Raw genomic sequence first — 15,369 nt, 5'->3', positions numbered from 1 at the left:
GAAATGCAAACCTTACTGGTTAACCCTTTGTGGCTAAAGGAAGTGTGCTAAATGCTGACCTTGTTTGAAGCCGTCTATACAAAGCACCGTGTAAGCACGCACATTCTCTGCGGAGGAAGTCGGCTCCATTGCGGCCCACACACCACACCGCTACTTCATTGTTGTGATCGAGGAGCTGGAACTAGGTGTACTGTGAATTGGGTCATATTTAAATAATAGAGCCTAGACATGAATGTATTTTATAGGAAATGTTATAGAAGTAAAGACAAACGCCTGTTGAATTCCCACACGGTGAATAATAATAATAATTATGGTGCATATTAGAAAGTGTAGAAAGAGAGGTTTCTCTCCTCATTTACTTCGTTTTGGGAACTGTCTGCATATGTGAACACAGTCATAAATACAATTCTTAACTCCTTGACATCTTACTCTTCCGAATTTTGATATAAAGAAGTCCTCTCCTTTAGAAACAAAACTGTACAAATACTAGTATTTGCTTTTGAGAAAAAAAATAATTTGTTAAAGAGTCTCCTGGCTTTTATATACAAACTCACATTTCTCTTTCATTTAGTATGCCTTTGGTGATCCCCTCTGTGAAAGGCACTACTTTGGAGAACCGGTTTTTTTTGTAGGGAAATGTCTGTAGTTGAAGAATCACTTATGCAAATAAGAGGAGCAGTAACCCTGTAACAATAGCATTGAAAAGAAGCCCAGGGGTGGAGAGGGATACAGACTAGAGAAAGGCTGGAAATCTACATGTGGGCTTCCCTGGGGTATGGTCTGGGAGGACAGAAATGACTACAGTTGGCCTGTATGTCTTTATATTTTTAATTGGCAATAAAATCCCATAGCTTCATAAGTTTATATATACATCTATATATGCATGGGTATTCTGTAATTAATTTGTAATTAATAATCTTCATTAGTTTCTATCATAGATATTTTAGCTCTAAAATATGAGCAAAATCAAATCAAGTTGCTTTTAAAAATATGCTTAATTTGCCGATTGAGGGGAAGAATTGCTCTTTAAAGCCTATTTACATTTAACTGTTGTAAGCAAACAAGTTTCTGTGACTTTTTAAGTGCCTGGGTTCCCTTCTAGCATCATGTGTGGGAGCCTCTATAGTAAAAGACCCAAGGGTGGCAATGACCTAGGTCCCTGTACAGCTGCACTGTCCTCATATGAAGTCACTGTTGCGTGTAGTCTTTTTCAGATTAAGTACTTCACTAGTATATGACACCATATTTTTTTTTTAACTTGGAAAATGCTTTCACTTATGCATGCTTAAGGAACCCTCAGTCCAACAAAGCCATCTGAAACAATTGAATATAAACCAATGAGGTTTGATGTTATTTTCAAAAGTGTGGCTCCCCAAGGCTTAACAATAAAGAAGGCTATTTACCTACTTAGTTAAGAAATAAATACATTTCTCTTTCATTACTATGAAGTGCTATTGCTTGCAGTTAGATTCGTTCTCTGAGCCACCTGCAGTTTATGATGTTTGGTGTTTCCCAGAGAGCCCACTGGGGTCCTTTGCAGAGCAGGTAAGAGCTAGCGAGGGAGCTTTCTGACGCAGACTATTACAAATAGTTATAATCATTAGAAATCATCTTGCATGCAAATAGGATCATTCAGATGGCAATAATGATCATTAAAAATGGGAAAAATAAATCAAAGAAATCCAGGACCTGTATAAAGCATGGAGTATATTTCACTTTGACTCCAGCCCCTTGTAAAAGGGGCTCAAAAGCAAATGACTGTCCTACATCCACATCTGCACACACAGAACACAGAGGCACGTGTTATTTTCAGCTGGAAAGCAGCTAGCATCGGATAAATAGCTTACAGTTACTAATATGGAAGTTGGGCTCAAGAATTATTCTTGTTCAGGAGTTCTTGTGCTTCTAAGTGTCGGCCATATGCCATTGGATATCATCTATAATTCATCTGCAGTAGAAATATAGGAACATGAAATTGAAATGTTTTTCACAGAGCTCTGAAGAGTGTTGGTAAGAATACAGATTCCAGGACTGCAATCCTGTGGCTAAGACCTGGGCTTCTGCTGCTTGATACTAGTGCACAGTTGGGCAAGACTTCAGGCGTCAATCTCCCCATCTGTAAACTAAGCATGAATGTTTGTTGTTAGGATGAAAAATCTTATAGTAGGTCAACCGCATAGACCATGTATAGCAAATTACTCATGCTATGTAAGTGCTATTGATCAGATGCTATCTTCATTGTTCTAATATATTAATAGATCCAAGCATGTTCTTTTATTCTGTCCACTGATGTGAATGAGTTGTTTTCTGCAAGAAAGCAAGCAGCTAGTTGAGATGCAATATAATATATTTAGACTTAATTAATATACTTGAGCCAATTCTTTCAGATTTTCTTTCTTTTCTTTTTTTTTAACAGAGGAAATACCTTGCTGCATGTTTTCTGGAAAAGATATTAAAAACAACATGTTAGTAATTTATCAATAAAAAAATGTCCTTTAGCCAAAAGAATAACAGGTAACACCTGAAACTGGTGCAAAGTAATTGAAAGCAAATTTTTCTAAATTACCATTTTCTGTGGTCTTCATGTTCTTGTCACTGTCCGTTAACAATGTGGCTACTTTAATTATACAACACACATTGTATAAACCTACAAAATATTTGTTCTCTATTGCCTAGTATTGCTCAAGTTTCTTAAAAGAGTATCTATAATCCTTGAAGGAAAATCAGTCTGTCAATCTAAATGGCCAATAGTATGATTCCCCTGGAAAGTATTAGTATAATTAGAATGTTGACAATCTATGCACTAATATTGGAATGCTTACTTCATTATTAAATGAGCACCGATTAGTAGTTGCATGGATAGAACCATTCTTGCAATACCTCTCACTGTTTTAGTGACCTAAGACTGATAGGTGAAGTATTTTACTTTGGTTCCTGCCTCAACTTAATGACTTCATCTGTGTTTACTTGACACCCTGTGGTTCTGGTTGATAATTGTGCTAAAAGCCAAAGAACCAATCACTTTTGGCCTTGAAGCCACTGTCACAGGATGAATTTATTTATTTATTTTTGTAATGGCCAACAGATGTTTTTTTCGGCATCCACTGTAGTTTTGTTCTCTTTCATTGAGATATAAAGAATCTATTCACTCTGTTAGTGGAACGAGTATGGTTTATCCAGATTAAGTTGTATACATAGAGTGAGTTTTAAAGGCATGGTTGGACTATGTATAAAATCTACCAAACCCTTGTGATATATTATTAAGTGCATCTCAAGTTTCTTGGGAGTTTCAAATCACTTTCCCTCATAGTGTTCGCTACAGTGTTACTGGGGAACTACTTTTTGCTCCCCAAGAAGATAGATCTAGAAAATTTGAGGTTTGTTGCCTCTGACAATCCACTTATTTACTCAGTACATGAGTCCCCATGTCAACATTGTCTGGGCTTTGATATAGTTTGTGTGGCATATGGCGAATTCATTGTCTCCTGACGCAAACACCTTAAAGTTGTGTCCCAAAAGTTCTTTCCAAGGTTGGGCTGACATGTCACTTTGTCAGAAAACATTGTTGCATAGAGAAATGACCATGGGACACAGACAGCATAGTTAATATCCAGGAGCTACATGTGAGAGATTGGCCTTTCTTTTCACATGACAGGGGATGGCCATTTTGGGAGTTCATAGATAGTTCATCACCAAAAGATGGCACCTTATGTTCACTAGAGTGCTTGTCATCTACAATTTCTCCCTTTGTGCTTATTCTGTGAATTGAATCATCCATAGCTCTGCATCATTTCTTCAGTGTCTTCCATGTTATCTTGAAACTCTTCCATAAATAATTTGATAAGTTACTTCATCAAATGTGAGACTACAGTGTAAAATGAATCAGGGCTGTCACCTTCTCAACTATATCCTAAGTCAAAGGAAATGGTTTATGTGTCTTCCCTGTTGGGGAAAGTCAGTTTACAGAGTTGATCACAGTAAACTGAATATGTTTTCCAAGATATCCAACATTTTGTTTCTGGAATTTTGATTTAGCTCCCGTGTGTTTTGCATGTAATATCTCACAATAAATGCCATCAGGGTGAGCTGTGTTTTGTTTTCCGATGCTGCCAAAAATACTTTGAACTTTTAATTCTGATTTTTCATTAGATGTATCCTTTTCTTACTTTTTTTTTAGTGGTTATGGGTAGCAAAAAAAATCTAGATATATTATAAGATTTGAGTAAAAGTCATCTTTATCTATAGGTAGGTGATTTGACAAAAATCTAATGACAACAAAATAAACATAACTTGGAGATCCATATTACTCTCTTGGAAAGTTTTAGAAATTCTTTTAGTTATATTGTGAAACTCTTACCAGTCAAAGTATAGACTTTTAAAAAAAATTGAACATACAAAAATTCATACAATTTTCATTCCACCATGAATGAAGACCAAGTTATATTTTATATGTACCAGATTTACATGTGTAAATGTTAGATGTTGGTATTCATTTGTATTAGGGAATCACAGAGTAAATGGTCCTTATGCATTTCCAGTGAAGAACTATGAGAATTTAGGTGTGTTTTTAAATTAAGCGATCTAATTTGGTTTAACTTTTCACATTGTTATGTAGTTACTTTTACCATGATCCCTTCCCCCACCCTCAAGGGAACTGCTGTCAAAGCTCTAAAGAATGTTCCTTATAATTCTGAACTTAACCTATGAATTGGTGATAAGAGGCTTGTAAAACTCATATATGAGGTCTGCATAGTGTTCATGTTTGAGATTTATCCTGCCCTAAAGATTTGTAAAAAGTATCGACAAAAGTACTACCCTGCAGTATCTGTATGGCCATAATGTAGGCCAGGAGATTTAGAAGGTTTAACTAAACATTTACATTAAATTTGGTGCACATTCTGTAGCACAAATCATCTGTGTGATGAGCTGCCATTTATCCTGGATTCCATCCTTTCTCTAAGTAGTTGGTAGATTTTTCCTTTTTTGGAGCCACCTCTCTTTCAATCATTAATATAATCTCTCCAAAGCATGCGATCTCTAGATGACTCTGAAGCCCCTGTAGTCGGGGAGTCTTGATTTTACAAGATAGCTTGCTTGTTGTTGATGCTGTGTTTGACTGCCAAGGTTTATCTGTTGAGCTAGACTTTTTGCTTTTCACGGATATGTCTTACTTTACATTAAAAAAAATAGATAGCTATTTTGTAATTTCCCTTGTTGTTAAGAAATAGTATCATCTATAGCCATGTCTATAAGAATAGATAAGACTGGGCCATTTTTGCTCCTGTAGCATTTACCTTTCAGTCAGTAAGATGATTGCAGATAACAGATGATTATGATCTGAAGTAATAAACGCTGTACTAGGACTCTGTACAGAGTGCCATGAAGCACAGTTGAGGTGAAAATAAGTTTCTTGGTACATTATGTAACTTTGTTCCCAGTCAATGCTACAAACTACAGAAATAATTCTGAAGATGTGTGTAGGAAGAGAGAAATATGTGAAAAACAGTCAAGTCTCTCAGAAAAGACTTCAGTAAAAATATGCACTCTTTAGAATTGGGGTAATTCAACAACTAAGGAAGACTTGTAAATTGGTGTGTGTTATTTTTCTGCATAAATTTGGTACAGAGCATCTCAAATTTAAATTCAAAGATACTTGGATGACAATATATTCATAAATAAAAGGTAATCAAGGTCAACACCTTTTAAAAATATCTCTGTGACTGAAGCCAGTGATTTGTTGTCCAAACCTCTTTAACTCATTTGCAATGTGCTAAACCATGTACTAAATTAAACGATTAGCAAAGTGAGAATCGGGTTTTGCTGCTGTTGGTCTGGTCATCTAATCACAAAATCCATTGAGAAAAAGAAGCCACTGGTTTCTGTTGGTGAATTGTGGAGCAATATATACCTCGATGTGTAGAAATAAGCCATGTTATGTATTGATGTGTCTTCAGAGTAAAATAATGTTGTGTGTCTGGTTTTTGAAATCTAAAGGTGCTTCTCTGTATTAACTGCCATCTTGCTTTCTATGCCTTTAAGGGCCAAACCTCAACAGATAGGCAGGTCTAGTAGATTCCTAATTACAACAGAATCCACCTCACCTATGGCTTCAACAGCAGAGGATACTAAATCATGGCACATGTGCCAGACCTTTGCTAAACTGGGGACAGAACTGTCTGTGTGATGTTTCCTTGGTACAGTGATGCAGCTGCTCTGTAGCTGACTTTGGCTCCAAGTTGAATATCAATATAAACAATGCCACAGATTAGGTGTAGCCCAAAATGCATGGGGTGAGGTGCTTTTGGTTTTGTGGAGCCGTAAATCTGGATTCCTTTTCTTCGTATGATGCTTTTATGAAAAATTATGCCAGGGGTGACTAGAGAATTCTTTTTTTCAAACATGTTTTTAAATCCCAAGGCCAATCAATATAGGCTGACACACAGCTGACTGTAAGACACAGCACTGCGACTCAGGCCACTCCCCCTCTTTCTTGTCTTCCTGACTGCATCCCAAATGTGCCATCCTAGCCTGGTGGTAAAATCTGGGAATGCCTAGGCCCCAGTTGCCAGCCAGTGGAGGAAAAGTGAATTGAAAGGAAATGTTCCCTCTGTAAGGAGATTACAGAGGAGAGCAGGAGAGCACCAGCGAGCCCAGAACCCGGGCTGCACCTTCCTGGGCTTTTGCACAGAAGGCATCCAAGTGGGCTCTGAGTGCTCCAGGACAGATGTCCATTCAGTTGTCTAAACTCCTCAGTTATGGATGATAATTAGGTATTTCACTATATATGCACATGCCTAAAAATGTATTGTTTTCTCACGTGAGAGAAAAGAATAGGTTATGTTTTCAAATGTATGTTACCCAAGAGGCAGATAAACCCATCTTACCCAGAATGTCTTGTGAGTTAAAGATTAAACACAGCTAATGTATCCTGCAAACTATAATAGTCTAGTATTGCTACACATTTCTGCTTTTCGTCTTTTTTCTTTGAACAGTAAAATCATATTGCATATAATGCATCGAAATGGGTCAGATATTTAAAAAAGAATAACTAGAGTTCAAGAGTTGTGAATGTAGTTTATTTTGTGTTTTTCTGCATCTTAGTTAGGTCTTCAGGAAAGCAAGAGATCATATATAGATTACATCTGTATGATGTGTATAATATAGAAGTTATCACATGTGTATATATGTATAATATATATAATTTAGCAAAGTCAATGCATGCTATTATTAAATTTTATTGAAATTTCAGTTTAAAAAGTTAAAAGTATAATAGTTTTAATTTAATGCATTTTGAATTTATATTTATGATATGGCTAAAGATTTTAACATTGTCTTCTTTTTTCTTTCTTTCTTTTTTTTTTTTCTTCTTCCCTTCTCCTCTCAACAGTCCTGGTACCTGGGCTAGCTTGGTTCCTTTTCAAGTGTCAAATAGGACACCCATCTTACCGGCAAATGTCCAAAATTATGGTTTGAACATAATTGGAGAGCCTTTCCTTCAAGCGGAGACAAGCAACTGAGGGGAAAGAAACACAACCATAGTATAAGAAAATTAGGGGAAAAACACTCAACAGAGGAAAAGAGGACGACTGGACAACAGGGAGAAAGGAGAGAAAATGAAGCAAGAAGACGGTAGACCAGCAGTGCAGCACTTGCAGTCACTAATTCCCTTAGGGTTGAGACCATAGTGACAGGAAAGGGTCAATGACATCTCACTGATGTAGACTGCAGCCCCTGCACCGTAGCCTTTGTTACATGAAGTCCGCTGGGAAATAGATGTTCTGTCTCTATGACAATATATTTTAACTGACTTTCTAGATGCCTTAATATTTGCATGATAAGCTAGTTTTCTTGGTTAGTATTCTTGTTGTTTACGCATGGAGTCACTATTCCTGGTTATCTCAACAACGAAGGCTAGGAGGCGGCATCAGAGGTGCTGGGGACAGAGCCATGAGCCAGCCATTTTATAAGCACTCTGATTTCTAAAAGTTAAAAATATATATATATATAAATATAAAATCTCTGTAGCCTTTAGTTATCCGTACAGATTTATTAAATTTTGGCCCTTAACCCAGCCTTTTCCAGTGTGTAACCCAGTTTGAAATCTTAAAAAGGAAAAAAAAAAAAGAAAAGAAAAGAAAAATAGGGGAAAAAAACGGTTTGAACTCAAAGGCTCTATGGAAGAAATGCCTCTATGTGGGTAAAGGGTTACCTCTGCATGCAACAGTAAAAATTAATATAATATTTTCCCCACAAAAGAAACACTTAACAGAGGCAAGTGCAATTTATAAATTTATATCTAAAGGGGAATCATGATTATAAGTCCTTCAGCCCTTGGACTCTAAATTGAGGGGATTAAAAAGAATTTAAAAATAATTTTGAGCGAATTTATTTTCCCCTCAGTTTTTGAGGGCATTTAAAAAGGCATTAAATCAAGACAAATCATGTGCTTGAACAGAAAAAAAAACAAAAAAATTAAAAAAAAAACAAAAATATTGAAAACACAGCACTTAGGTTGGCCCAGCTGCAGCCTCCTCAGAGGTCGGATTATTTATTTAAAATTACTGGTTGCATCAAGAGCCCATAGGGTGTACAAACAGTTCTATACAATCTGCATCGTAGAGACAGAGAGGCAGGTACATCCATGTCACAGGGGTAGAGCTTCCCGTGTCCAGGCTGGGAACGCCAGGGCGCAGGATAGGGAAACCCGCTCTTCAGAGACGTGCCATCGGGGTGCTGGGAACATGCATGGTGCTTTTGGCCATCAGCCTTGTTCAACACATTTCTCGTATTGACAGATCTATAGTGTGCATGGGCAGACACATGTTGCCTCTATGTCTCTTAAAATTTTAATTAAAAGTACTCTTTCCAGTAATCCTAATTTGCACGAAGATATAATGTCCACATTACGTGCCTTGCCTTGAAATCTAAAAAACAAAAGACAAAAAAAAAAAAAACCACAAAAGTGACATCACTACACTTGTTTTGCTGCATTTATTATCGTTTTAAATCTTTACCATTTTTATGACAAAATATTTTGTACTCCAGACGAAGAAAAATGTGTGACATCATGGATTTTTTAGACAGTTACACCTTTATCTCACATTTATAAAGCATATCATGGCTGTGTATAGTTGCCGCTTAAAAATTGTAATCGACCAGCAATATTTTCAGTATTTTGGTGTTTTTTCTATTAACCTTTCATGTTTTTCATCTTCCAATTAATATTTGGGGGGGGAGGGGTTTCAAATTTATACGAATTATGCAATACCAAGTTTTGCCTATGTAGGTAGTGCTTTTAGCTGTATTGGTTATTATAGGTAAGTACACAGATTTAAAAAAAGAAATAATGTATGCTTTTTTGTTTGTTTGTTTATTTGTTTGTTTGTTTTAATTGACCAAAGTGGGTACTGCTATTTTTGCAGTGTGATGAGGTCCTTTTGTGTACTGAGAGATGGACAGGGGATTTTTTTTAATATACATATATAAATATATATATATTCAGGGGTGGGTGGGAGGATTTTTAACCCTTTACAGTGTAGCAGTGAAGCACTGCACCTGGGATGGGCCTGGGCTGCAAAGCAACTCTTCTGTCTACTGTGACAAACTTTGACTTAAACAGGTCCCCCCCGCCCCCCACCCCCGCTTTCCCCCCTGGGGTGCAAGCTGAACTCATTTCTGGTTTTCAAGCTAAGGACCCAGGAAGAAAAAGCAAGCACAGCGAAGCCTCCTAGAGGCAGACTTAGAAGAACTGCCCTGTCTTATTTTAGTTGTTATTGATAGGTTTTTTTTTTTTTTTTTCCTGAAAGTTCCGAAGCCACAGTGGAAAGTGAGCCTGTCTCATATTTGGCAAAGACATTTCTTGAAGTGCCCACATAGCAGATGTTGGCTGTTTCACACTTTTGAGTTTAACACAGGAATAAGCTTTCTTCTACCGAACGCATCCACCCATCTGGAGGGAGAGCGCCCTGATCCCGTCCTAGCCCTGTTTCATGTCGTTAATGACAGGATATGATGTTCCTGTGACTTACTACTTCAGAATGGATGGAGTTGCACTTAGCATTTTGTTCTTTGACATCCAGAAGGTTGACTAGAGAGAGGATTGCTCTTCGTGAATGTATTTGGACTGATAGATTAAAATCAAAGTTCAGTTTTTAAGGAACAAAAATAAATCAATCCTCTTATTTTACCTGCCCTTGTAAACTGGAAAGTAGAACAGAGGGAATATAGAGTTTTAAGCAACTGATTTTCCTGTGGATGAATTAAGTGTGTTTGATAATGATGGGGGGGGGGCTTCTTTTGAAGGAGTGGTACTTCAAGTATATATTTGAGTTAATTTCCCCCGAGGACTAGAGGTGAATGGAGACCAATTTTATTTTGTCTTTCCCTCACCCCCACCTGGTCCTATTGAGTGTATCCATTACTCTAAGGAAATCTTTCAGAATTAGTGACTTACACAGTCGGCTGTCAAGAAGCTCTCTTGACCCCACCCCCACCCCCACTCCAGGCCCTGCCCTAGTAAATAAACTGTCAAGTGTGTGCATAGCAGATCATTTAATAGTGAGTACTTGAGAACCGTGCTCAGAGGCCTGAGAATTGAATCTGACTAGTCCATTCAGTTTCATGTCCACATGCTGGATAGCACAGTGGGATTCTAGGATGCAGGCTTCAAGAAAGGCCAGCTATGTCCATGATACTTGCTCTGAAGATGACAGATCCTCTCAGCCAAGCTCTTAGTGTATTTATGACCTATTTGCTGAAGAGTGCAACCCTACAGGACACAGTATTCTTTCTAGGCAGTCCTCTCTTCTTGGCACCAGTGAATGAACAATTCTTCCTAAAGTTCATGGCGCACTGTGGGCATCCCTGCCTGCCTCTTGGGTACAGAGGCTTAGGGCAAGTGTTCCTTTTTTTTTTTTTTTTCTTTTTTAACCTACTTCAATGTTTCTTCTTTTCTCTGAGATAAACTTATTAAAAAAAAAAGCACTACTATAGAAAAATCTCAAATCCACATTTAGCCTTCTATTTTTTTTTAAACCAGGAAGTATATTCTGACGAAGGGCCCCACTTTTGCAGGTCTTGCACTCCCCTTCCTTACCCTGAACTGCAGAGCTTCAGGATGGTGAAGGTCACCCCGGGGCATCTGTAGGGGGTGACATCTCCAGCCACCAGCTCATGGCACTGTCCGGCCTTTGTTGTATTGCTTTGTAGCCTACCACTCACAGTGCCTCTGAAGTGTGTTTTCCCAGAGTGACATGAGCAGTCGAGACTTGCCTAAGGCGGAGAAAAAACGTGAGAGGCAGTGAAGGAGACTGTACATAAAGACATGGCAAAACCTTAAGTATAGCAATATAGTTATCGGGTAATGTCCGGGTGGGCAGCTCCATTATAAAGTATGTGAATGAATCTGTGAAGCTGCGAGTAGAGAGAAGAATGGGGTCTTCTTAGTGAACCGCCTACCTTGTAGACAGTAATTTGTACACTGTATAGTTTTGTTAAGAATTTTTTTTAAATTAAAATTCCCATGTTTGTAAAGCTAACTTTTAACAATTATAATGGAACTGTATGTTGTTTCCATTTTTAAAGTAAACAAGAATATTCCTTGTTTAGAGACTGGACTCGAGTTAAAACTCTCCAGGCTCTTAAGTTATGTATTAAAAAAAAAAAAATCTGTCCATGTTAGGAGATATTTCACAGATTCCTGTGCTTGAAAAGCATAGGACGCTAATCCTTTTTAAAAAAAAGTGTAAATGGAGAAAAGTTATATTTTATGAAGGTTATTTTGTTGTATTTAGTATTGGAAAAGTTGGTTTTCAGAGCATTTCAGAATGTTGGAAGCACCGCTGTCCTTTTATTAGTATATAAGGCCTTGAGCAAACGTTTTCTCCTTTTTTTGTGTGATTATTCCATGATGGTATTTAAGGTTAAGTTTCACAGAGCATTCAGAATAGGCAGAAAACAAAATAGTGCTATGTCTCACATAATGTGTCCTCAGGGAGCAGAATCTTGGATTTGTGACTTGTAGCTTCAAAAGGACTCAACGGCAGAGACTGCACGGGGACATCTTGAGCAGCGAAGCAGGGCATGTTCTCTACCTAGACGCAGATTCTATATACTGTGTGAAACGATGAAGGCTGCAGAAAGTTACCCCATATCAGTGGACAGTATTCATTCTCCATGAAACAACTCTACAATCTCGCTGGCAGATAGGCCCCAGGCATGACATTCAATATAGTTTACATGTTCCTGCCAAGGTCTTTTGTTAACATGAACCAGCTGCATGCTTCCTGGACTTTAAAAATTGGGGTTTCTATATTTTAAAAAAAATGATGTGCAGGCTATTCAAGTTCAATAGTAAAAACTCAAAATTGAATGTTCTACTCCATGCTGAAGGAGCTGAAAACTGCCTTCTTCATATTTTGCACTTTCTAGTAGTTGCCCTGTTTTTTCTAATTCCTTAAAATTGTGTGGGTGGAGTGGATCCCTGCACTGGGGGAATAACAAGGACCACTGATTTTGCCCTTTGACCCTGCACAATGACCTTTGCATCAGCCAAACTCATTGCCATGACAACTCTTTGTACTGTGTCGTGCCACAGATCTGTTGGTCACATTGTTAATAGTAAAGGGGACAAGTTGGAGACGGTCAATTTTTACATTTTTTTTGTTGCAATTTTTCTTCAATGGTTGTAAGTAGTTTTTTTTTTTAAATGATAAAAGGGTTCAGTAGTTAATACTCTTTAGAAATATCTGTGTGTTGCAATTCAAATGTATGTTGAGATTGTGAAAGCGCTTCAGTGGCACTAGCCTACGGGGACCCTAGATTAAGCCTTTGATAACTTTTATTGCATGATTCAATACCAGTAACAAAAGGTGGCCTAAACATGAGAAGCAGTGTAAGCTAGTGGCACTAAAGCCAGTCTTGTATTACTGTATTTTTGACAGAATGGTTTTGAAAACTGTGCTACAGGGACTGATGTGGCAAATATATCTCTTTATGCAGAAGGAAGTCTTTTTTTTTTAAGAAAAAAAAAGAAGTATGGCTTATTATGCATTCTTCATCGAGGGCATTGAAGTTGCATGGACTGATAAAAGTTGATGCAAAATGAGAAAGAAACAAAAAACAAAAACAAAAAAAAAACAAAAAACAAAAAAACCAGCAAAATGTTTACCAAAAAACTCAAACAAATGAGCAGTGCCTGTTCAATTTCACAGTCTCTGTTGAGTTCAGTTGTAAATATGTTTCAAATGACATTTTCTTGGAAAAAAAAAATCTCTACAACGTTGTGGAATGTGAGGGGCAACTGTCTCCCAGGCATAGGCGGCTCAAAGCTGCATTCGGTTGCGTCGTCTTCATCGGGCGGTTAATTTGTGCTTCTATCACTGAGAACTTTGAGCATCCTGGGAAGAGGCGCCCCCACCTCAATGATATTTCTCTGAGAACAACTTTTGTAGGACTGTGTGTTTCTTTAGATACATTTAGTACAACTGTAGGTGACGAGTAGTCAGTGATTGCTTGCTAGCTACACACCAGGGTTGATCCATTTTAAAACTTTTGGCATTTTTGTCCTCATGGGCCATAAATACAGAACCTTGTGTTTTAATTAGATTTTTTGAAAAAAAAAAAAAAAGGAGGCACATGCATAATCTCCATGTAACGAACCTTTAGCAGTGGGATGTATTATATGACAGTTACTTAATTTCTAGAGTTCGGGCCTCTGGGATAAGGCCCCAGACTGGGCCGGAATGTTAGTGAAGGTTTTATTGTGCCCGGTTGGAGGATAATGTTCTTTGTGTACTTTTTGTGGGTCGCAAATGAACTCAATTGCCACAAGTTTTAAACTGGTGTAAATCAAGCTTGACTTAATGTGATTGTTACTGTTATATCCAGCCTATACTGCTAGCAGCTGCTCATACTGCAGTCAATTACTGGAAGCGGATATATTTCCTATGCAAAAACTGTTTAAACAATAAAATGAGCTATGCTACAGACTCTGGCCTCATGTTTTATTTTTCTCGATGTCTTGATGCTCTTTCAACATTAACGTTGGGTCAGTAGGATCTTGAAAATTGATCCTGGCCCTTACATTTGGACATTGGGTGACACTGGCTTAATTTCCCAGCAGCTGGGAGGGTTAATATTTCAGTTCAGTGCTGAACTGTTTATCTGTATAGTTCTTCCTCCCAAGATCTTTTAACAGTGATGATGAAAATACACGTGCAGGTACAGAATTTCAGGCCCAGTACACCCTTTGAGCTGTGACTTGAAGACAGCATGCGCCACAGAGACCAGGCTGTGGTCTGGTAGACAGAAAACCAGAAGGATACACACACACACACACACACACACACACACACACACACACAGACAGACAGACACACACACACGTACTGTAAAGGGAAGGGAAACCCTTGCCCCTCCCTTTGACTGTGGGTTTAGTCATTATATGAACACTGTAAAATTTTGTTCTGCAAATATCTGAGAAAGGGTATCATCTTAGGTTTCAAAGAGAGCGCAGAACTGTAGGGCAGGCAGAACCGATATACTTTCTGAGCCTTCTGAGCCTAAACCAAGGACTAGGTTAGAATCCATTCTCAATGAATGCAGCATCCAAGAGTGGAGTCAGCTGGAGTTCAATAATAGCTTATTGAAAAGGAATGAGTTTAAATGGTTCCCTCATCTGTTTGAGTGATGTGCATAAATAAGTTTAAAAAGTAATGTGAGCTTCTTTGAAAAGAGAGAGAGAAAATGCCTGGAATTTCCCCATCATAACAAAGACTTGCTGAGACATATCTGAGGTCCTTGATAGCTCCCTTTTGCAACCCCAGATCAGTTTTGTATGGTGTGTTCAAACTGTTATGTCTAGAGTTCTGTGGAAATTATTTGGCTATACTGACAGGAAATGTAACATCTTGGATGGACTCTGTCTGAGAGGCTGTTTTGCTTAGAAGAATAATAGCTTTTTTTTTTTTCAAATTTTGAAAATATCACTGAAATTAAAAAAAAAACATTATCTATAAAAAATGTTTTGCCTCTATAAAATGTTGGTTTTTCTTGGCACCAATAAAGATTTAGAGGTAGAAAAAGATGATAGTTACAGAGGAGGTGGCAAAAATAGCCGAGTCTCATTTCAAGTCCTAAAAACAGTCATCAACTGTACAACGGCTTATAACCTTTCTTTTCTTCAGTTACCTTATTCATAAAGGTAATTATTGATGAGATTGCCTTTGTTCTTCTGAGGCTGAAACAAGAAATGATATTTTGCATGTAAAGCACTTTGCAAAATACCTTGTAGGTGTTGTAATACAATATGATATACACAGTCAAAAATATATGGGTTAATTTTCTTTTTTTGAGTGAAGACAATTATTT

At 37.6% G+C, this 15,369-nt stretch overlaps 1 protein-coding gene across 5 annotated transcripts in view; it reads left to right on the top strand.

Moving 5' to 3' along the window:
* Nfib (nuclear factor I B) overlaps window positions 1-13,986 on the top strand; it is a 212,297-nt gene extending 198,311 nt beyond the window's left edge. For 3 of the 5 annotated variants that reach the window (XM_052176682.1, XM_052176681.1, XM_052176684.1), the window contains one exon: window positions 7,388-13,986. In XM_052176682.1, the coding sequence (XP_052032642.1) occupies window positions 7,388-7,517 (130 nt within the window). In that variant the 3' untranslated portion in view covers window positions 7,518-13,986. The remainder of the gene's footprint in view (window positions 1-7,387) is intronic. The other 2 variants (XM_052176683.1, XM_052176685.1) reach the window with 1 other exon arrangement.
* The last annotated feature ends 1,383 nt before the right edge of the window (window positions 13,987-15,369 follow it).

Source organism: Apodemus sylvaticus, chromosome 3 (assembly GCF_947179515.1).
Source record: "Apodemus sylvaticus chromosome 3, mApoSyl1.1, whole genome shotgun sequence".
Classification (NCBI taxonomy): Eukaryota; Metazoa; Chordata; class Mammalia; order Rodentia; family Muridae; genus Apodemus; species Apodemus sylvaticus.
The sequence above is the reverse complement of the archived record's forward strand: the minus strand, read 5'-3'. Positions and strand labels throughout refer to the sequence as shown.